Raw genomic sequence first — 23,074 nt, 5'->3', positions numbered from 1 at the left:
TGGCTTCCCTCTGAATCTTTTGGGGGTGTAAAAATCTTCCGCTCTTCCATTTGAATTTTTGAACACCTTAAACTTTATAATAATGATAAAATAACAGAATAATTATGATTGTAAATATATCTGGAATTGAGAACCAGTTCTGTCTCTAAAATTGTTGCACGTTTATAGATTATTCTCATGCTTCGAAAGTTAGTTTTAATCAAAGAGATAAAGACGGGACAGTTTCAGCTTAAGTTAAGCTTAAACTCCAAAGGTTCTTCTGAAATAAATCATATTTTCATTTGTTCACTACTTGATTCAAGTGTAAGTAACTGTATTGGGATGGATTTGATTTCTATACTTAATGACAACAAGTGGGGAACTATTAAAACCAATGAATTCTTAGCAAGAATGTGCAAGTTTTCCTCTCAAAATTTAATCTGCTTCAGTTGAAACTGAACCAAATGGAGTCTGCAGTCAAAATTATCATAACAAGGTACAAAAAATTGAAAGATGTAAAGAGAAGGAACTGAACCAGACATAACAACATCCCAGGATGGCAGGTTAATGAGAGAAATGTTAATCAAAGGGTCTGCATAGTGGAATAGAGGAGAGAGGAAAGGGAATCGGGGGGGGGACTGCAGCATGTCATTAGGCAACTTTTAATTTAGCTGTTCAACCGCGCCCTCCGCCCCTCCCCATTAATAAACTGTTCAGTCTGGATAGTATTGTTTGACGATTAAAATGAGAGTAAAGAAAAAGTAAGAGGGCTGTGATCCAGATGCAAATTTTTGAAATGATTAATCATGGCTGTGCCAGTTAATATTAAATAGTTTCCTTCATGGGGAATCTGTAATCCTCTGGTAAATATCTAGTGAATCCTTTCCAGTGCGCACAGTCATTTGGGAACCATTGCAGAATTGTTACAAATAGACACCCATCTTCATTACAGCAAGAAGCTGGTCTTTGGGTATCCTCCAGCGTAAGCACACAACCAGAAAATGGCTCTGAATATGCATCCAAATTGATCAAACTTGCAGACAATACCAAACTAAAAAGGGCAATGGAATTGAAAAAGGCCAGAAATTACAGAATGAGTTAAACAAAATATGTGAGTGGGCATAACAATGGTGAAAGAAACTTAATACAGACAAATTTAAAGTACTGCACATAGGAAGAAAAAATGGGTCACACATTTGCTCCATGAATGGTGTTGAAGGAGCTAAGGATGACATTGAAAGAAACTTAGTAGACTCAATGCTCAATATGTCCAACCAATGTGGAGCAGCAATCAAAAAAGCCAGAATATTGAACTATTGACAAAAACATTAAAATACATGTATTAGGAAATTCAAGTCTGCCATATATACCTTCTTGGGTTCAGTGATGTCAGTTGTTCCCTTAGGTGGCCTGAGCATCTTACCTTTATGGGAGTTGACTCACACATCCCTATATCTACTTGTGTGATAGCATAACCCAGCAATGTAACTATAGCATCCCCTTGCGATCTGGACTGGATACTCAACAACAACAACTTGTATTTATATAGCACCTTTAACATAGTAAAACGTCCCAAGGCACTTCACAGGATTTGACACCCAGCCACATAAGGAGAAATTAGGGCAGGTGACCAAAAGCTTGGTCAAAGAGGTAGGTATTAAGGAGCGCCTTAAAGGAGAAAAGAGAGGTAGCGAGGCAGAGAGGTTTAGGCAGGGAATTCCAGAGCTTAGGGCCTTGGCAGCTGAAGGCACGGCCGCCAATGGTGGAGTGATTAAAATCAGGGATGCTCAAGAGGCCAGAATTGGCTTTTACACATTTATTTCTTCAATTTTCTCCAATGTTGCCAGTAATTGAGGTGAGAGTTGACACAAATTATTAAACTGCTTTATTTCATTGCAAGATAAACATGCAAAACAATAGTTACAACCAGTTTCACTTATTTCCATCAAAACAACTTACTGCGCTACCACACTTCGATTGGTCCTCTTGTTTGACTTAAAGCTAATCTCCTAACTCCCCTCTCCTGTGTTCCACTCTTCTTGCAGACCTTCGCTGTCTGACTGCCTCTTTTGAAACTATCTTCATGTAAAGCTTAATAGCAATTTTAATTTACTTGAGTATTCCAAATGAGGCCTAACCAAGGCCCCAGACAAAGACAGTATAACATTTTTGGTTTGTATTTAATCATCCTTACAATACATCCTAACACTCTATTTGCTTTAGCAATACCCTCGCAGCACTGTTCATGCACCTTCACAGCCTTGAGCATGCAATACTGCATAGTGTACACACGCTTGGCAGTGGCCCTACCCAAGTGCATAACACTATATTTATCTATATTTAATGGCATTTGCCAGATGCAGGCCCATTTCGCCACTGCATTTAGATCTGCCTGTAATCTATTTTTCTCATCTAAAGTCTTAACACCTGCACAAATTTTTGAATCATAAGTACATAAGAAATAGGAGCAGGAGTAGGCCATTTGGCCCTTAGAGACTGCACCGCTATTCAATAAGATCTTGGCTGATCTTCTAACTCATCTCCACTATCCTGCACTATCCCCATATCCCTTGATTCCCTTAATATCCAAAAATCTATCGATGTCTATCTTGACTATACTCAACGACTGAGCCTCCACAGCCCCCTGGGGTAGAGAATTCTAAAGATTCACCACCCTCGGAGTGAAGAAATTTCTCCTCATCTCAGCCCTAAATGGCCGACCCCTTATTCTGATAATCTCTGGTTCTAGACTCCCCAGCCAGGGGAAACATCCTCCCTGCATCTACCCTGTCAAGCCCTGTAAGAATTTAGTATGTTTCAATGAGATCACCTCTTATTCTTCTAAACTCCAGAGAATATAGGACCAGTCTACTCAATCTCTCCTCATGGACAATCTCCCCATCCCAGGAACCAGTCTGGTGAACCTTCGTTGCACTCTGCAAACATGCTGACTGTTCCCCCGGCACCTTCATCCAGATCATATATAGAGATGGTAAAGAGAAACAGCCCTAATACCAATCCCTGCGAGATTCTACTAGTGACTAGTCCTCGCACAGAACCACTACCGTTAATAACAACCAATTCCTTATCCAAACCAAAATCTGCCCACTAATCTCACGGGATTCTATATTTTATTAAGTAGCCTGTTGTGTGGCACCTTGTTAAAGGCTTTTTGAAAATCAAGGTATACAATGTCAACTGGGCCACCTACATCCACCAACTTAGTAACTTCGATAAGATTTAAATACTGCCACCACCATGAGATAATGGCTTCCAGTTGTCCTGGGTAACCATGTCTATGTCTGCTTTTAATATACATTCAGAAAATGCTGGCAGCTTGTGGCCTCCCTCTTTAAAGCTATGGAAATCCACTTTGTTTTTAAAACCCAACACTTAAAAGTAACTTTTTCCTAAATCCTTTCTGTGAAAAAATGATCAAAAGATCCTGAAATGTCACAAACTATAGTGTGTTCTGGTCAGACCGCACTTGTGTACTGTGTCCAGTCTTGGTCGCCAAGAAACAAGGGAGACATTCAATCACTGAAGGAAGTACAGAGAAGAGCCACGAGACTGACCCCTAGTGTCAGGGTCTGAGTTATGAGGAAAGAGGCTCCTGAGAAGTGATCTTATAGAGGTATATAAGGTAGTAAATGGTATAAAAGTTGTAAGGGGTCGTTTTAACGAGCTTGTGGTGTGCGAGATCGGTTTTTGATTTCACACTGCTCGTGAGCGGTTCCGAAGCACTCCCCCCTCACCGGTTCTAGACACTGGGCTTATTGCCAGACCACCTTGATGTGTTGGCCCAACTTGTGACTCGGAAGACAAATGGATCAGGTGAGACAAGGGAAGTTTTAAATCAAAGGTATCTTTATTTTTAAGGAGAATAAAACATAGAGAATGAAGAAACAATACAGACAAAAATCATGAACACGCCTCTCAATGGGAACTAAAATTTAACACACAAGAGGTACCTTGACTATCATAATACATCAATTCTAGATCAGCGATATAATAAAACGGGGGTGGAGAAAGCGCACGGCACAACGAAGGATGAATAACACTCCCGAATTACAAAGCCCTTAATATTAAAAACCCCCCCCCCATCTTTAAAGTATACCTCAACTAGATCAGCTAGGTGGAGTTGGGCCTCTATGCTCACCAGGGTTTTAAAAAAACTGTCCTTGACCTTGGTGCTCCTGTATCGTCCGGGATCTCCAATCTTCCTTATGGGACCGGCTCCTGAACCTGCTCTCCTGCTCGAACTTGTAGGCCCTCCGTGCTCCTCGAACCGTAATCGAACCTCTCCACTCGCTCTGCCTTTGACCTCGTGTCTGTGTGAAACTGTGTTTTTGTCTCTTTTCCCCCAACAGTTATACTGTTTTCTTGCCCTTATCTTGGCGCCAAATCAGGGGTTTTCTTTTGTTAAAGTAATGGGCAGGCTGCTTTGACAAAAGCGGGTACTTTATTTTAATGTCTTGTAAATGAAACTAATGGGATCTGTCCTGTGTCCCTCTGAGTTTGGTACAGATAATAGGTTTTGTCTGTGCTCTGTGATTTCAGAGATGGGTTTGCGTTTTGCTAGCAATTAACACACCTTGAGGTGTAAATACTTTTGTTTTGACTTCGTTACTACTGTAACCATTTTACCATATCAATTGCAGTCAGTTCTGGAATCTTCTAATCGGTGGCGACTCAGGTTTCTTTAAGATACTGCAGTGGTATGTCCTTCTGAAATGAGTCATGTGATCTGCCAACTCCATCTTGTGTTCATAAAATGTGGCCATTTCAGGGGTTTTACAATGTAGACTGTATTTTCCTGGATTTTTGCGAATCCTACAGTCCTCCCTGTGATACAATGGACATCTCAAATCGTCTTTTGTATCATGAATGTTTGAGGGTGAGCATAAATCCGTTCCCTCCCCCCCCAACTGACCTTCCCCGTAGTTTACCTGACTATGGAGTATACCTCGCACACGCACTTTCCTTATCCCGAAAACGGAGTTGAGTAGATATCCCCTACCGGAGAAACATTTATGCTATGTACAGACTCACCTTAGAGTCATAACCCGACGCAACACAATCTTTGTTATAATACACCAAAAACAGATGGAATAAAAACATTTAGCTACACGGGCGAGTCCCCGTTTATGCTGACATAGTGGCCCCGCCAATTCCGCTGACTAGGGAACTCCCTGTCGTGTCCCTTCCTCCTACACTGGACACAGACCAGGTACAGAACGATCCCTACCTGGCACACCACTAAGACGTGGGAAGCCAGTCTGACCCATGATGGGATCTCTATATTATCAAAAAGGTCCCACCATGGTGGAACCACTATGTCTTGGATTTTTGCCCCTATGTCGGTGGTTTTCTGCTCTAAAGTAAAGAAGTGCTTCTGAGAGACAGTAACTGCTTTCAGCAGTTCGGTTAAATGTTCTGGGAGAGGGGGAATTGTGAAACCAAAGTGGGCCACGTCGTTCACGGCGCCCCTTCTTTGTCTCCCATTCCTCGTGGCCCTCGGTACCTATTGACCCCCGCGAAGTCAAATTCGAAAAACTTCTGCAGGGTCTCTTTCAGCAGGGCCTGATACAGCCTTGCCGTTTCTATGGGGCACTATTCCGGCAGGTGCACCTCGGTCAGGTTGAGGATGACCGAGGCCACCGCGTAATGGACCCCCTGATAGGCCATTTGGTCAGTGGGAACTAATACTAAACCGTTCCCTGGTCCCTTGGTGGTGGTGGGGCATCCCTCTGCTACTGTCCGTGGTGTCTGGGTCATGGGCAGGGGCTGTCGGGGGCGGGTCACTAGCTCAGTGGCATTAACCGTGATTGGGGAGTAGGGGACCGCGCATGCGTCCAAGCGCGATTCCCAGTCCATCCCCCTCCCGTTATCTTGCCACTGGCTGTGGAAAATGATGGAAACACCTGTGGGGCAGACTTTCTCTGAACCCCACATACACACGTAAATCCCCTGATCGGGTTCCCACCATTTATCCCAGCACACTGTCAACCCTCCCTGGGTCCCTGTGATAGTCCGGTGAGTGTCGTTCCCTAACCTTTCCCACTTTACTCTGGGGTTCCCCACAGTCACACTGATCCGCGTGGCCTGGATCTTGATCCGAGGACACGACAAAGAGACCTCCCCGTATGTGAAGCCAGTTTCGCTTGAATATTTCGTGGCGTTCGAGCCCAGCCATCCGGGCCAGTTGCCCTCGTGGGTGTACCCAGCGACTTCCTCTGCTTCGCGCAGGCCCTGCCCGTCGTGGGCCAGAGGCGCAGTTTCCCCAGAGCAGCCAAAGATACGGTGATCCTCCGTCTCTCCCCTCCAGGCGACGTTGAGGCCCACCAGGGCCGCGAGGATGATGCCTCCGACTGGCATCATCTTGTTACTATCTGACGGAGAGATAAAAAAAGGTTTCGAGCCGGGCTCCCTGGGCTCCTCGGCTTGGGTGCGGGGTGAGTGGGTCCCGCGACCCTAGCTCACCTAAAACTTGCCACATTCTATCGCTCCAAAGTGCTACCATACTTCCAGAAGACCACTTACTTATTTTCTAAAATTACAATAAACTAAACCTTATTACCCAAAACTATATAAATATATACATCTGCCGCCCGTCTCCGGACGGCCAGCTTATAATCTGCGGGGACCGTCGCAGGCCTCCCCATGCTGCGTTCCCACATCGGTCTCAGCTGCTGGTCCCTGGCAGCCCGTGGCTGCTGGCTGTGGACCGTTTAAACTTCTCGCAGCTTTCTTCTGGGGGGTCCCTCTTGTGAAAACCGGTGACCAAACCTTCTTCGGTTGCAGTTTTCTATTTGACCGTCTAAGGGTCACCACATATGAGGCTTCCTCGTAGGCCGGACCCTTGGCTGGAGTTTTGGCCCTGGCTGCAGTCCGTGGCTTCCCCACGATTGCCGGCTGTGGGCTTCCTCCCGCAGGCTCCGCCTCCCTAGGCTCTGGGTCAGCGGCAGGCACCTCTCTGCTACCTGGGACTCCAGGTTGAGAGTCTCCGCCCCCAGACGCCACCTCTCTAATGCTGCACTCAGGGGCAAGACCTAAGACATCCGGCTCCTCCCCTTCACCGCAGTCGGGGGCGGGACCTTCGTCCTCCGACTCGGCTTCCTTGTGACCAGGGACAGGACCTAGGACCTCTGGCTCCTCCCCTTCTGGGTGATCAGGGACAGGACCTAGGACCTCCGGCTCCTCCCCTTCTGGGTCCCAGAACAATGGGGGAGTCTCCCGTGTGGACGGGACAACTCCTCCCCTCACGCAGGCTGCTCGTCCAGCCTGTGTGACCTGCGGCTGCAGCTCCCCTGCAGTTTTTAATTCTTTGCTGCCTTTTTCAGCCCCCGCTGCCTGCTTCCCTGCCTCCGGCTTAAACAGCTTACATTGATTGATGTGAAACCATTTTGTGCGCCGGGGCAGTTTCACAGCATACACCATGGGGCTGGCCTGATCTACGATGCTGTAGGGACCCATGTAAAGTGGCTCAAAACTCCCCACACGGGCGAAGTTCCTTACCATCACTAGATCCCCTACCTCCCAGCGATGGGTTTTACTGGGCTCGAGCAGCATCCTATTTCCCTGGTGCTGCCTCCCCATGTTACCTGCGGCCCCCTCATAGATCCTTTGGAGGCGTTCAAGGAGCGTGCGGGCAAATTTGTCCCGATTCACCTCCCTTAGCTGCCCCTCCATTAGGACTGGGGCCAGGACATGGGTGGGGATTCTCATGACCCTCCCGGTCATGAGCTCATGCGGAGAGTACCCCGTACTCTTCGACTGGCTGGAACGGATCCCCATGAGGACAAGAGGCAGGACTTCTGCCCACCTTTGGGGCAAACCCATTATCTCTTTCCTCATTTTTTCTTTTAAGGTGCGGTTCATCCGCTCCACAATCCCCGATGACTGTGGATTGTAGGCTACGTGCCATTTCCCCTGAATGCCCAGCAGCATCAGGGTGTTCTGCATTACTTGGCCGGTAAACTGGCTTCCCTGATCGCATTCCACGAACTGGGGCAGTCCCCATCTCGAGAACACCTCCCGCACCAAGATTCTCGCAGTCCCTAACGCTGTGGCTGTTCGGCAGGGGAAGGCTTCAACCCATTTAGAGAACACGTCCACCAGAACGAGGCAGTACTTATAGCCTCCCTGGGTGGCGGGTAAGGGTCCGATATAGTCAATTTGGATTGACTGCCATGGTCCCTCTACCCTCCTAACGTGTCCCATCGGCACCTTCCTCCTGTGAGGATCGGGGTTATTTGCCGCGCACACAAGACAGTTCGCGCAAAACTCCCGGACGTCCTCCCGGAGTCCTGGCCACCATCCTGCTTGTTCCACCCGCTGCCAGGTGACCTCAGGCCCGGGGTGCCCTGCTCCTGGTCCCTCATGGGCCAGTTGAAGGAATTCCCTCCGGTGCTGCTGAGGCACCACCCACTGCTCTTCTTTAAACAGCATCCCCTCTCTTATGGACAGGGATGCTGCACCATACGGGCCTTCCATTTTCTTCCCCTCACTAACCGCGTTAAATACCCCTCTCAGGGCAGGGTCCTGAGATTGGACCGATTTTAGGTCCGGGGCTAGCGCTACCCCTACACTCTTCTGGATCCCATCCCTGCCTTTTACAGCTGCCACTGGTCCGGACCCGTAGGGGTCCCAGAAAATGCCGGTCTGGGCACCCTCTCTCGCCAGTGCGTCAGCTCGCTGGTTCCCCTGACCGCGAGGTTCTGTGGAGGAGTGAGCCGTCACCTTGTGGGTGAAGACCTCACCCTTCTCCCCCACGGCTGCCAGGATCTTCTCCAGCAGGGGCTTTACCACCAAGGGTCTCCCATCCGCGGAAGTGAATCTGCGACGGGACCAGATGGCCAGGTATTCGGTACACGAATTGCATGTAAACATGCTGTCTGAGCAAATCGTGTACGGGGTAGGGAAAACTTCGGGATGGGTAACCACATACGCCACAGCAGACAGTTCTGCCTGCTGGGCGCTCATGGTACTGGGGAGTTTAATCGCCAACGCAATGTCAGCCGTTGGGTCATACACTCCGAACCCCGTGAGCCGCTTTCCAGCGGATACTGTGCTGGAACCATCCACGTAAATCTCACGGCCGGTGGGATGTATCCCAGCCCGGAGACCAACGTCAACCTCCCATACCCCTTCAACGGCACATTGATGGGCTGTCCCAGGGTAAGCCAGGTTGGCGGCTAATCTGGGCTCGCACAGGCCTTGTACCCGCAGATCCATTTGTGAGAGGAGTAGGGTCCAGTGCGCAATGCGGGCACTGCTCACTGTCCCACCCTTAATCCTCCCATCCAAAAGCATCTTGGTGGGCGTGTGGTGTGTGAGGAGGGTGATGGGGGAGGTGCCTGTGAAGATGGCGGATCTTTTCACAGCCCAGTGTGTGGCCAAGAGGTGCCGCTCACAGACCGAGTAGCTCCTCTCCACGCCGGTGAGCACCCTGGAGGAGTAAACCACGGGTCTCAGCTTGCCATGTCGCTCCTGGAGCAACACAGCACTGAGACTGTCCCCGCCGGCCGCCACCTCCAGGAAGAACTCCCTTCCCCCATCTATCGCTCCCAGGGCCGGTGCGGTCTGCAGCTTCCTTTTTAGGAGCTCGAACGCGGCCTGGCATCCTTCATCCCACGACCACTCCACTCCCTTGTGCAGGAGTCGGAGTAGTGGGGCTGCCATGGCCGCATAGTCCTCCATGAAGTCTCGGCAGTACCCGGTTAGCCCTAGAAACGACCTCACACCCTTTATGGTGACGGGGACCAGTAACTCCTGTACCGCCTCCCTCCTAGCCCTATCGATGGCCCTTTCTCCGGCGCGGATGGTCAGCCCCAGGAACTTGACTTCCTTTTGACCGATCTGCGCTTTCTTTGGGTTGACTTTGAACCCCCTTCTGGTCAGTAGTTCCAACAGTTCAGCCAGCAGTGGGCCGTGCTCCCCGACCGTGTCGGTAAACAGGAGCAGGTCGTCCACGTACTGTACTAACTGAAGGGGCTGACTGAACTCCTTCAGGCTGTCCGCCATGCATTGGTGGAAAATGCTGGGACTATTGTGGAAGCCTTGTGGCAAGCAATTCCATGTATACTGTTGCCCTTTGACAGTAAAGGCAAATTTATACTGGTCCTCCCTCCGCACAGGGATCGACCAGAACCCATTGGAAATATCCAGCACCGTGAACGTGGTCGCGGATGCGGGGATATTCCCAATGAGGTCGGCCACTGCTGCCACTGTGGGGGCACAAGCGGGGATGTTGCTGTTCAACACCCGATAGTCCACCGTGGCTCTCCAGGAATTGTCCGGTTTCTTAACCGGCCAAAGCGGAGAGTTCACATGGGTGGCTATAGGCCTCAGCACCCCCTGCTGTACCAGTGCTGATATGGCCACCTCCATATCAGCCTCTGCTTCCTTTGGGAAGTTGTACTGCCTTTGGGGCCGGGCCATGGGATCCCCATCTACCCTAACCTCAAAGCTAGCAACCCTCCCACAGTCGTGTTTGTGCGTGGCGAACGCACCTAACTGAGCCTGCACCTCGGCTCTAAATACTTCTGGGATACCCTCCATCATTTCACCGAGGTCGTAACTCCCTTTCGGCTTCATGGTACACAGGGTTCCCTTCCCATCCTTTCCCGGGATTACTACCACTCCACTTTCCTTTCCGGTGTTGGCCCCCCAAAGGCAATGGTTCCTGAGGTCCATGAGGATCCCATGGCCCACGATGAAGTCGCCCCTAGGATCCCCTTCCCTCCCTCCGCATCCCATCTCGCCAGGACACATGTCCACTTTGTCTGGAGTGTGCCCAGGCGGATCGAGAGCGGCCTGGAGAACGCACCCATCTGCTCCGCCCCTGTGAACCCCGATAGGACGTATGGAACCCCGTTAGACAGAGGTGAGGTGGTGGGATTCTTCGTATGGATCACGGTGCATGAAGCTCCCGTATCCAACAGATAAGTCCTCATTTCCTTCTCTACCTCCATCTGCACGAGCGGTCTCTTCCATCCGTCGTACTGGAGCGCACATAGATAGACGGGCTGCGCAGGCTCCAGTCATTGCGGGCCACTTTGGGAAGGGGTTGGGGGAACCGCTGGACCGGTGGTGGCTGCTATCTTCCCCTTAATGAGGACCAATGACCTCACTGAAGCCAGCAGCACGTCCAGCAGCTCTGGAGGGACAGTTGGCTCCGTCTCTCTCTCTCTGAGGCAGAGGTCGGGGGTGCAGCCGGGGCTTGGGCTGGGGCTGTGGGGACCTTTTCCCTTGTGTCCTTCCAGGGATTCTTACAGTCCCTGCGCCAATGCCCCTCCTTCCCGCAACCGTAGCACGTTTGGCGGCTTTGGTTGGGACGGCTCCCTTCCTGGCGCCACTCTTTACGGGGCTGGTCACCAGGCCTGACCTCACAAACCTTCCCGTTTTGCTGGGGTGTCTCACTAATCCTCCCGTTTCTAAAGGTGACGGTGAGTTGGCGGATCACCATCGCCTCCGTGGTCAGAGGGTTTCGGGGGTCGAACCAGGCCATTGCCTGCATTTGAACGCGGGGCAGGGAGTTATTCATCAGGCACCTGAGCCAGTGGACTAACTGGTCCCCGTCCAGGTTCGCTCGCGCCGGCATTCCCGGGCACGCACCCTGGTAGACTGGCCACAGCCTGTCCGCGAACGCCTGCGGGAATTCCCCGGGGAGCTGGACTGTTTTCTCCACCCGGGTGAACGGACTCCCCTCGTTCATCCCCATGGCCTCCAGGATCTCGTCCTTCAGCCTGTCATAATTTTCCTGACCCCTCTTACACCCATCGGGTAGCGTCTGGAGGAGATCGCTACCCAGGGAGAACAACATCATCTTGGCCTTCTCTGCCTCGTCGCAGTCGTTAACACAGGCCGCCTGCTCTATCTCCCTAAAGTGAAGAGAAGGGTCCCCCTTCATGGTGAGCTTGGGGATGTAGCTCACCATGGAGCGCAATTGTTGCACACCGTGTGGCACCAGGAATTGGTTCTGGAGGTCCCCAGGTTCCCCGTCGTCACCGGGTGGTCCGTACCCCCGTTGTGTCACGGGGTACACCGGTCCCGGTCCCTGATTCTCTCTCAGGCTACCCTGGTCTACCTTGGATTCTTCATCCTCCACCCCCTCCTGATCCCAGACCTCTGGAAAACTAGGGGCTAGGGGTGGTGGCTGTGAAATCTCTGGTTCCCTAACCCGTTTTGTTCTGGGGGCTGCCTGCGGGACTTCCCTGCTTGGGTTACCGTTGAACTCAGCCTGGCCGACCTTGGGGCTAATGAGGCATATCATCCCCTTTGCCCTGGCCAGTGCCAGATTCAGGCTTTCTATTTCCTGCCTACAGGGGCCGTGGTCTGCCTCCTCAAACCCTTGAGCGCAGGCCAGCTTATAGGCTGCTTTTACTTCGCCTACCTTTTCCTCCTGTGCCTTCAGTTCCCCTGTAAGGCGGCTAATCTCCGTTTTTAATCTCCTCTCTTTCTCCCTGGACTCTCTTGCCTGATACTCTACGTGTTCTACCCTGAACCTAGTGCTCCCCTCCAGCTCAGCTATCTTGCCCTCCAGCCTTTCTACCTTCCCCCGATGGTCCCGGACCATCGCTGCCCTCTCTTGGCTTATGGCCTCCAGAGCCACTAGCACCTTCCCTTCCGCTGCAACCTTTTCCTGCAGCTCCCGGGACAAATGCTTAATTTTGGTTTCCTTACTGGCCACCGCGTGGTCCAGTACCAGAACCTGCTTTTTATAGCACATAAGCCACACCGCTTTTTCAATGCCCTTGTGGTGCTCTTTACTAGCCGTCCACTGGGCAGCTGCCTTTAGGGGACGCTCGGCTCCTAACAGGTCATATACCCATTTTTTTGCTACATTTACTTTGCCACACACGTAGGAGGATAACCTGTCCTCCATAACATCTGTCTCACCCGAGTCTTTGTCCACCACACAAGGGTTCTGTAGCCAGTGTCCCATCTGGGTCGCCATTCTGTAAGGGGTCGTTTTAACGAGCTTGTGGTGTGCGAGATCGGTTTTTGATTTCACACTGCTCGTGAGCGGTTCCGAAGCGCTCCCCCCTCACCGGTTCTAGACACTGGGCTTATTGCCAGACCACCTTGATGTGTTGGCCCAACTTGTGACTCGGAAGACAAATGGATCAGGTGAGACAAGGGAAGTTTTAAATCAAAGGTATCTTTATTTTTAAGGAGAATAAAACATAGAGAATGAAGAAACAATGCAGACAAAAATCATGAACACGCCTCTCAATGGGAACTAAAATTTAACACACAAGAGTTACTTTGACTATCATAATACATCAATTCTAGATCAGCGATATAATAAAACGGGGGTGGAGAAAGCGCACGGCACAACGAAGGATGAATAACACTCCCGAATTACAAAGCCCTTAATATTAAAAACCCTCCCGCCTCTACAGTATACCTCAACTAGATCAGCTAGGTGGAGTTGGGCCTCTATGCTCACCAGGGTTTTTAAAACTGTCCTTGACCTTGGTGCTCCTGTATCGTCCGGGATCTCCAATCTTCCTTATGGGACCGGCTCCTGAACCTGCTCTCCTGCTCGAACTTGTAGGCCCTCCGTGCTCCTCGAACCGTAATCGAACCTCTCCACTCGCTCTGCCTTTTGACCTCGTGTCTGTGTGAAACTGTGTTTTTGTCTCTTTTCCCCCAACAGTTATACTGTTTTCTTGCCCTTATCTTGGCGCCAAATCAGGGGTTTTCTTTTGTTAAAATAATGGGCAGGCTGCTTTGACAAAAGCGGGTACTTTATTTTAATGTCTTGTAAATGAAACTAATGGGATCTGTCCTGTGTCCCTCTGAGTTTGGTACAGATAATAGGTTTTGTCAGTGCTCTGTGATTTCAGAGATGGGTTTGCGTTTTGCTAGCAATTAACACACCTTGAGGTGTAAATACTTTTGTTTTGACTTCGTTACTACTGTAACCATTTTACCATATCAATTGCAGTCAGTTCTGGAATCTTCTAATCGGTGGCGACTCAGGTTTCTTTAAGATACTGCAGTGGTATGTCCTGAAATGAGTCATGTGATCTGCCAACTCCATCTTGTGTTCATAAAATGTGGCCATTTCAGGGGTTTTACAATGTAGACTGTATTTTCCTGGATTTTTGCGAATCCTACAAAGTTAAGCTGAAATACTACTATAAATTAAACTGGGAACAGGACAAGGGACCATAGGTTCAAACTATAAACGGTATCTTTAGGACTGATATCAGGAAGTTCATCTTCACACAAAGTGATTGACACTTGGAATGGACTTCCAGGTGGTGTGATGGAGGCAAAAACTCTGAAACATTTAGAAAACAATTAGATGAGCAAAGGGGAGAGTGTAGAGTCATTCAAGATGGGTTCAATGGCCTTCCTCGTCTGTAGCTTGTAATGTTAATATATCAAGTAGACTGTTTTAAATAAATAAGTAATTAATTGCATGTGCTGTATACAACCCCAAAGTACACACACATAGCCTGCATGTCTTATTGAGTGCCTTCATGTATACACCTGAATATTGGTTTACTTATACTTTGCCTTACTAACCTGTAATATTTTCCAGTGTTGATGTAATATAGGGGCATTGGTCAGAGGGACAAGAACTTCCAATGAACATCACCTACAACTCCAGATTGATACACATCGATCATTTAAAACTGAGGCTGTAGTCAACGATGATTTAATCATATTTCAACATGTTAGAAGGATTTTCTAGATTATACAGCCGATAATAAAGTTAAATAGCAATCCTGAATGAACTTACTGTTGTTTTTCCTCAGGATTATCAGACGGATAGTGGGATGGTTTTAGCCTCAGAAGAATTGAAGCGTCCAATGTGGATGGATAGCAAACCAAGGCATTCACAGTCTTTTGGGTAAATCAACACAATATAAAATATACAATATATTTGTTAAATGCAGTAATTATAACAGGAAACTGGAACCAGGAAAAAAAATAGACATGGCTCAAAAATGAAATGGACCCAAGCAGGGAATACATGCAGTTTGGCACTCTGTATTTGTCTGCCTGCATTTGCAGGAAAGTGATTAAGTAGGAAGTCCTTTTTGCGGTGAAATGCTTTTTAAAAGTATGACTAAGTTTGTGCTGCATAAACATCATTTCAAATTGTGATGGCCAAACAAACTTGCTGTAACAGCTTAATTCCTGAGTAAACCTTTGCTATTTACAAGTATACTATTAATTATCTGGTGTCTTTGCGATTCATTCTAACTTAATTAGGTTGCAAAATTTAGAATAAAAGTACTGGCAGGTTTTTCACTTGAAATCCTTCCTGCACTTTCCTGTTTCCTAAAGCAGTGTTTTCTTACTTTATTTGCAAAACAGGAATAGATCAAGCTACTGTAGTAGAGTTTTTTTAACAGCTGTAACTACTATAAAGTGCCATAAATGGGCTTTTAATAACAAAATAATATGTGCAGAGACAGAACTGAATAGAGTAAAGCAGCCAAATATAGTGAGGAGAGATCGACGTAAAGTAATTATATTTTCAAAAGAAAAGAGAGAGAGAGCTTGGAAAAAATACTATAAAATGGTTCAGAAGTGATCTATAACAGCAAAAAAAAAAGGTAGTACAGTGAGTACAGTCAAAAGGGCTAATATTATTTTTTGTAGTTGTTGAAGACATACATTTCGGTACATAATCCTGCACACTGGTCCCTGGTGTAATAAAAAATTGGCTTTGTACACATTGCACACCATTAGTAAAGCAACTTAAACATTTTTACTTTCATGTTTTGGCTAGAGTTGTGCCATTAATAGGAACTGCACATGAAATAAAGGATATCCTAGCAGGTTGTTCTGCCAATTGTTTTTTTTTTCTAAACTAATTTACGCAAAGAAACAAAGCACAGCACGTAACAGGGGAATGAGAAATAACGAAAATGAAGGCAAACTGTAATCATAAGGTATTATGTTTATGTAAGACAATCCATATTAAGAAAGAAAGGACTTGCATTTAAATAGTGTTTATGATGTCCCAAAGTGCTTCATAACCAATGGATTACTTTTGAAGTACAGTAACTTTTGTTTTGCCGGCAAATGTGGTAGCCAATTTGTGGACAGCAAGGTCCTATAAATAACAAATGAATGAATGGCCAGATAGTCTGTTTTGGTGGTGTTGGTTGAAGGAGGAATGTTGTCCAGGACACCAGGAGAACTGGATTCCCCTCTACCGTGGTTGACACGGCCCGCGCCCGTGTCCGTTCTATTTCCAGCACTTCTGCGCTCACCCCTGCCCCTCCCTCCCGGAACCACGATAGGGTTCCCCTTGTCCTCACCTTTCACCCCACCAGCCTCCACATTCAACGGATCATCCTCCGCCATCTCCAATGTGATCCCACCACCAAACGCATCTTCCCCTCCCCTCCCCTTTCAGCATTCCGTAGGGACCGCTCCCTCCGAGACACCCTAGTCCACTCCTCTATCACCCCCAGCACCCTTCCCCTTCGCCCAGCACCTTCCCATGCAAGCGCAGGAGATGCAACACCTGCCCATATACCTCCCCCCTTCCCACTGTCCAGGGCCCCAAACACCCCTTCCAGGTGAAACAGCGATTTACTTGTACTTCTTGCAATCTAGTATACTGTATTCGCTGCTCACGATGTGGTCTCCTCTACATTGGGGAGACCAAACGCAGATTGGGTGACCGTTTTGCGGAACACCTCCGTTCAGTCCGTAAGGGTGACCCCGAGCTTCCGGTCGCCTGCCATTTCAATTCATCGTTCCATTCCCACTCAGACCTCACCGTCCTCGGCCTCTTGCATTGTTCCACGGAAGCTCAGCGTAAACTCGAGGAACAGCACCTCATCTTCCGATTAGGCACTTTACAGCCTTCCGGACTCAATATCGAGTTCAACAATTTCAGATCATAACCTCGGCCCCTATTACATTTTTATATTTTTAATCCACACTTTTGGTTTGTGCCTTTTCCTTTTCTCTCTCTCTCCCACATGGCAGCTGTCTCTCACTCTGCCGGCGCATTTCACACTTCATCTAGCGCCATTGTTTGTCTCTTTACCTGTCCTATTACCATCTCATCTCACCTTGAATATCTCTTAATGTCTCTTCTTTCATCCCCTCCCCCATTTCCCAGCCCCCAAACTGCCTTTTAATCTTTTCATTTCCTGCCTTTTTTTCCTCAGTTCTGTAGAAGGGTTTCGACCCAAAACGTTGACTCTGTTTCTCTCTCCACGGATGTTGCCTGGCCTGCTGAGTTTTTCCAGCGTTTTCTGTTGTTATTTTGGATTTCCAGCATCCGCAGTATTTTGCTATCGTACCAGGAGAACTCCCTGCTCTTCTTGGAATTGTGTCATGGGTTCTTTTACATCCACTCGAGTGGGCAGGCAGGGCCTTGGTTTAACGTCTCATCCGAAGGACAGTACCTCCAACAATACAGTCCTTCCTCAGTACTGCGCAGATGCGTCAGTCTAGATTATGTACTCAGCTCCTTAGTGCAGCTTGAAGTCATAAGCTTCTGGTGAGAGTGCTACCGAGCCAAGCTAATGCAAGTTTCTAAAGTTAAACAAGAGATGGCATTATATTATATAAGAGATGACATTCGTTCATTTATGATTCCCAAAAGGTTCATACCAAGTACGATCACACACAAACACAGAAGTCACACGTTTCTATTCTCTAATTAAGACTACCACAGAGAATTCAGAGGGGTACTCAGGTCCTGATCAGAGACCTATAGCCAACCAAACTGCATAACAATTTTTAAGGACTGGAAAATGTAATTTGACCCAACACGTCCTTTTAACCCCACCTAATTATGTTCTGATCATATCCTGCAATCTGTTCTCTGTTCAAAAGCTCCTCATGACCTAATTTACAATATTCACTTTAATGGTCTTTCCAGATAGCTTGTACATAAGTCTGTTGTTACCTTCATGTATAAAAAAAAGTTCCACTAACTTCCCTTCTTACTCCTAACTTCCTGATTCTTAGCAAGAAGTGCACTTTTCTCTGTAACTGAACCTTTTTTCAAAGGTATTTTGGCCCAGAGCACTGCCTCACACCACAGAATTAGAAATACAGCAATGCACTGCAAAAAAGAGGCAGTTTAATTAGATGACTCCCATAGAAGTATCAAAATGACCATGACAGGATATAATGGAGTTTGGTGCAACCATTATCTTAACCTCCTCAAGAAATATACACCAACATGGTCAAACCAATGACAGCGGCAAAATACGTGGGAGAATCACTAGATACCCTGCAGCCCCACCACAACCATTAACGTGTGATGATACACTACATTTGGTTGAGTATTAACCCTCTCTATTTTAAAACAATTGAGAAAGACACGGGAAGTCCACATGACACCAGTTATAGAATTCATCTCTTTACAGTGGGAGAGCATCATGATTATCCCATAGCTGATTGAGACCATCCAAGACATGCAAAAGAATCTGTCCAGCCAGACTCACACGAGCATATCATAAGTTGGTGAGACCACATTATAGAGGATACTGTAGGACCAAATTAGGGATAAGAGATGTGAATTGTTGAATATCCTTACTCCTTCACCATTCAAGAGTGCACACACAAAGCATGGATCTAGCATAGATTTGAGTCTCAGTTGACTAATAATGGAAAAGATAGTTACAGAGTGCCACACCTTCTAAGTTTCTGTAAATACATAAGCCTGGTTGCTTACCATTCCTTGAATTGATTATATTTTCAGTAAATTAGATATCAATGTTGGCTCAGTGATAGCACTCTTACCTCTGAGTCAGAAGGTGTGGGTTCAACTCTCGTTTCAGAGACTTGAGCACATAATCTACGCTGGCACTTCACTCTAGTGCTGAGGAAGTGCTGCATAGTCGGAGGTGCTGTCTTTCAAATGAGCCGTTAAACCGAGGCCCCATCTGCTCTCTCAGGTGCACATAAAAGATCGCAAGGCACTATTTGAAGAAGAGATGGGGAATTCTCCCAGTGTCCTGGTCAATATTTATTGCTCAACCAACACTTAAAACAGATTATCTGGTCATTATCTCATTGCTATATGTGGGACCTTTCTGTGTGCAAATTGGCTGCTGTGTTTCTCTACATTACAACAGCGACTACACTTCAAAAGTACTTAATTGGCTGTGAAGAGCTTTGGTACATTCCGAGGTCATGATGGGCGTTAAACAAATGTAAGTTCTGATGCACTATCAACAACACCAAAGACTACGAGTTGAACTTATACAAAGTAGGCTTTTATTGACTAAGAACTGGAGCATGCCTCTGCTAGTGGATCCATCCTAAGAGCTCCCGGGGGAAGGGTGGTGAGTCACCTTTATACCCGGGCTTAGGGGTGGAGCCAGGGGCGGAGACATGCCTGGACCTGTACAGAGTTAACAGTGGTTTACCACATTAGACATGCCTGGACCTGTACAGAGTTAACAGTGATTTACCACATTCACCCCTCGTTTAAAAAAGAGTCCGGCGGGGTGAAGTGTTTCAAAAGTTCGTATACGAAAGTCTCCCCGGGGGTCTTGTCTGCCGTAATGATCTTCGTGGTGCCGGTTGCGGCGGTTCTTTGCCCGCGGCCGCTTCTCGCGTGGGACGGAGCACCGGCATGTCGTCAGTTCGTGGTAGACACCCCGGTGGTGCGTCGTGGGTAGTGGTGGTGGGTGGAGGTAGTGGATGGTGATCGATGGTGTTTCGGGTGGTACCTGAGGGTGCGAGGTCTCGAATTGAGACTGATATAGAATTAATTGGTGCCTGAGCAGACTAAGTGATATACAAAGTCGACGCGTACCCAACTTAACTCTCTGCTTTAAATAAACCGGACACGGACACCAATCAAAGGAGAGCAGTATTTATTATACTACAGAGCTCTGGGAGAAGTGCTAACACCTTATGGATGTGATTGCCAAACTTCTCAATTTTGCAATAGCAGCCGTGCTCCTTTTATACCATTTAAGAACAGGAAAGATACCATATTACATTTGACCAATCAGGCACTTTAGCATTCTTTAACTTTGGCCAATCCGATAGCTTAGCAACCCTTAATCACATTCTATCAAAAACAAGTTATCATATTATTATACCGTTAGCAAACAACTTAATTATATTACTGTTCTGTGCAAGTGACATCACACGTTTGGTGTAAGCAGATCAAGTCAGCTGCCTGTTGTGCCAGTGTCTGCAAAATGTTAATGAATGTCCAGAATTCCAGCAGGCACTACGGTGCCATTTTAAAATTTCCTCCAACAGCCCTCCTTTTGGTCCTGGAGCACGATCCTCTTGCTCCCAGATGACCATCGTTCTTCGTTTCTTCACAGGGTTGGTTTACAACCACTGACTCGTCTCGTGAGAATCGGCCGTTCCGGCCACGTCATCATACGTTTCTTCTTCTTCACCCATATTTCTGGGCAGGAGGTCGGTGTATTCTTTGACAGAAGCTACTGGCAGCACAGCTTTCACAGCAGTTTGACAGCACATTTTAATGATACTCAATGCACAGCACAGCAGTATACATATCACAACCATGATCAATATCATTTGCACTAGCCACGCACCCCAGCCTGATCCTCCCAGTAACCAATCAAACCATCTGCCTCCAATATTGGATTGATGGAGCAAAGCTACTTGTTTTTGAATATGGTCCGCTAGGTTGGTAATATTTTCAGAACTGTCTGGGATGTATGTACAGCATTCTGCTCCGATCATGGCACGTGTACCTCCCTGTGCAGCTAGTAGGTAATCTAGTGCCATTCTATTTTGTAGGGCGACAGTTCTTAGGGCTACCATTTCGGCACTCATCTCGCTCAGGGATTCAGCCGTGTCATTGGCTACTCCCTCAATTATGGTTGCCAATAACCATATTTCTTGAGAAGTAAACATTATTCCAGCCGTGGGGAACATAGCTCCTAGTACCACCTGCCAGGTGGGAAGTTCTCTTTTAGTACGACTATGCTTGTGGTGATCTTTCAATTCCTTTATGTGGTATATATATGGTACTACATACCCCAAATAGCATGATCCTGCCCAATTCTCTGGTAGCCAGGGGTATACTCTATGACCGCATATGAAGTATGCCCCATTATAGGCTGTCATTATCTGTCCCGGTTGTTCGGGGTTTATGTTGGCGCGGAAGACGGTAAAACCCATCTGGTTGTCAGTATTTGTTCGCCTGGTCCCATTCCATGATTTATTATTGGTCAAATTCATCAAGTTGGTGGTATTGAACCACCAGCTTTCCATGGAATTTCCTGCATTATATGTGGTAAAATTTTGTATACAATGACCTTTCCCCACATCAATTCTGATCCCTTCAGTCTGTTCTGTGCCGCGCTCCCAACATATTTCCCTGATCGGCTGGCCCTTTCCTGACGGTGGCATAGTGGTTAGCACTGTTGCCTCACAGCGCCAGGGACCCGGGTTCAAATCCGGCCTCGGGTGACTGTCTGTGTGGAGTTTGCACATTCTCCCCGTGTTTGCGTGGGTTTCCTCCGGGTGCTCCGGTTTCCTCCCACAGTCCAAAGATGTGCGGGTTAGGTTGATTGGCTATGATAAATTGACCCTTAGTGTTAGGGGGATTAAATACGTGGGGTTACAGGGATCGGGTGGGATATGTAGGGGTTACGGGGATCGGGTGGGATATGTGTCGGTGCAGGCTCGATGGGCCGAAATGGCCTCTATCTGCACTGTGGGGTTTCTGTGTTTCTGTGTTTCTGTGTATTGGTAAGAACTAAAAAGGGGGGTTCTTTCGTATAATTATATGTTGGCTTATACCATTCTTTAAAATTTTCTAACGAATATCCTCCCCCCCGGAACTCATTCCTTAGGCTAGTCCATTTCTGTTCCCAGGTTTTTCCGAAGGTGGATAAAGTGGTATTTTTCTGTTTCGTATGATTTCTATTAATTATCCATTCTGCCATATCTGTGAGGTTCAAGAGTATTGGTCGCAAGGGTATCCCTCCTTTCGCATGAGTGGGAGTATGGCTACATACCCAACAGGCATCTATCCCACTTCGTTTGGCATACTTATATGACATATATAAAAACGTATTTACATGCAATCCCCGTTTTCTACGCGGTTCTGTCGCCGCATCTCCCGTGACAATACGTATCAACGCAATTATACACAGTAACTTATACATGTTTTTGATGCAATATTCTTCTTCCAGTTATTGCCGAAGGGGTCTCCCTCTTTTTTTCCTGTGGAACAGATTCAGAACAGTGGGGGTAATTATTCACGTTCATGTCCTTTATATAACTTCAACTGAGTCCAATGTTTCCATATGCCCTTTCCCCTTATGTCCAGACAGGCACAGGTGTCTCCACTAATTATAATTTCATACGGCCCATTCCATTTCGGTGCAAACCCTGGTTTTCCTGGTAGGACCTTTAGCATCACCCTACTCCCTGCGGAAGGGACCTGGGGTGCTATGCTGGGATCATCATCCTGTTTTTCCTGATTATCTCTCACGTTTTTTCACATTCCCTTAAGTTGGGAACTTAATTCCCTTACAAATCGTTTTAATTTATCCTTTAATGGGCCGACATCAGCTCCACCTGTTTTGATGCCTTCTGGTAATTGCATCGCTCGTCCTGTCATTAGTTCATAAGGGGTTAATCCTGTAGTTCTGTTTGCCGTAGTACGCAACTTCATCAGAATGATGGGCAGGACTTCTGTCCATGTTTTTCCCGATGTTTCCATGGCCTTTGCTAGGCTATTTTTAAGCGTTCTGTTCATCCTCTCTACCATCCCCGAGCTCTGGGGGTGGTAGGGTATGTGGAATTTTTGTTTAATTCCCATTAACTGACATGTTAATTTCATTATACTTCCAGTAAAGTGTGTTCCTTGGTCCGAATCTATTTGCACCGGCACTCCCCACCGAGGGATTACTTCTTCAGCTAATATTCTGGCTACCGTCAGGGCAGTGCAGTTTCTAGTAGGGTATGCCTCCACCCATCGGGTAAACTGATCAATTATTACTAAACAATAGGTTTTCCCGCGAGAATTTGGAAGGGGTCCCGTGAAGTCAATCTGCAATTGCTCCCACGGTCCCTTTGGCCTTGGTTGGTGTCCCATCTTAATTTTGATGGGTCTTCCCGGGTTATGTTGGGCACAAGTGAG

General features: G+C 47.5%; 1 protein-coding gene across 1 annotated transcript in view; it reads left to right on the top strand.

The window, feature by feature from the left end:
- The window catches only part of flt1 (fms related receptor tyrosine kinase 1), a 245,006-nt gene that overhangs the window by 209,121 nt on the left and 12,811 nt on the right, over nt 1-23,074 (top strand). Inside the window, exon 29 of the mRNA XM_085999287.1 lies at nt 14,757-14,851. Coding sequence (XP_085855413.1) covers nt 14,757-14,851 — 95 coding nt within the window. The remainder of the gene's footprint in view (nt 1-14,756; nt 14,852-23,074) is intronic.

This window comes from Somniosus microcephalus, chromosome 10 (assembly GCF_052327205.1).
Source record: "Somniosus microcephalus isolate GS21.2 chromosome 10, FLI_Smic_1.0, whole genome shotgun sequence".
Classification (NCBI taxonomy): Eukaryota; Metazoa; Chordata; class Chondrichthyes; order Squaliformes; family Somniosidae; genus Somniosus; species Somniosus microcephalus.
Note: the sequence above shows the minus strand (reverse complement) of the source record. Positions and strands in the feature narration are given on the sequence as shown.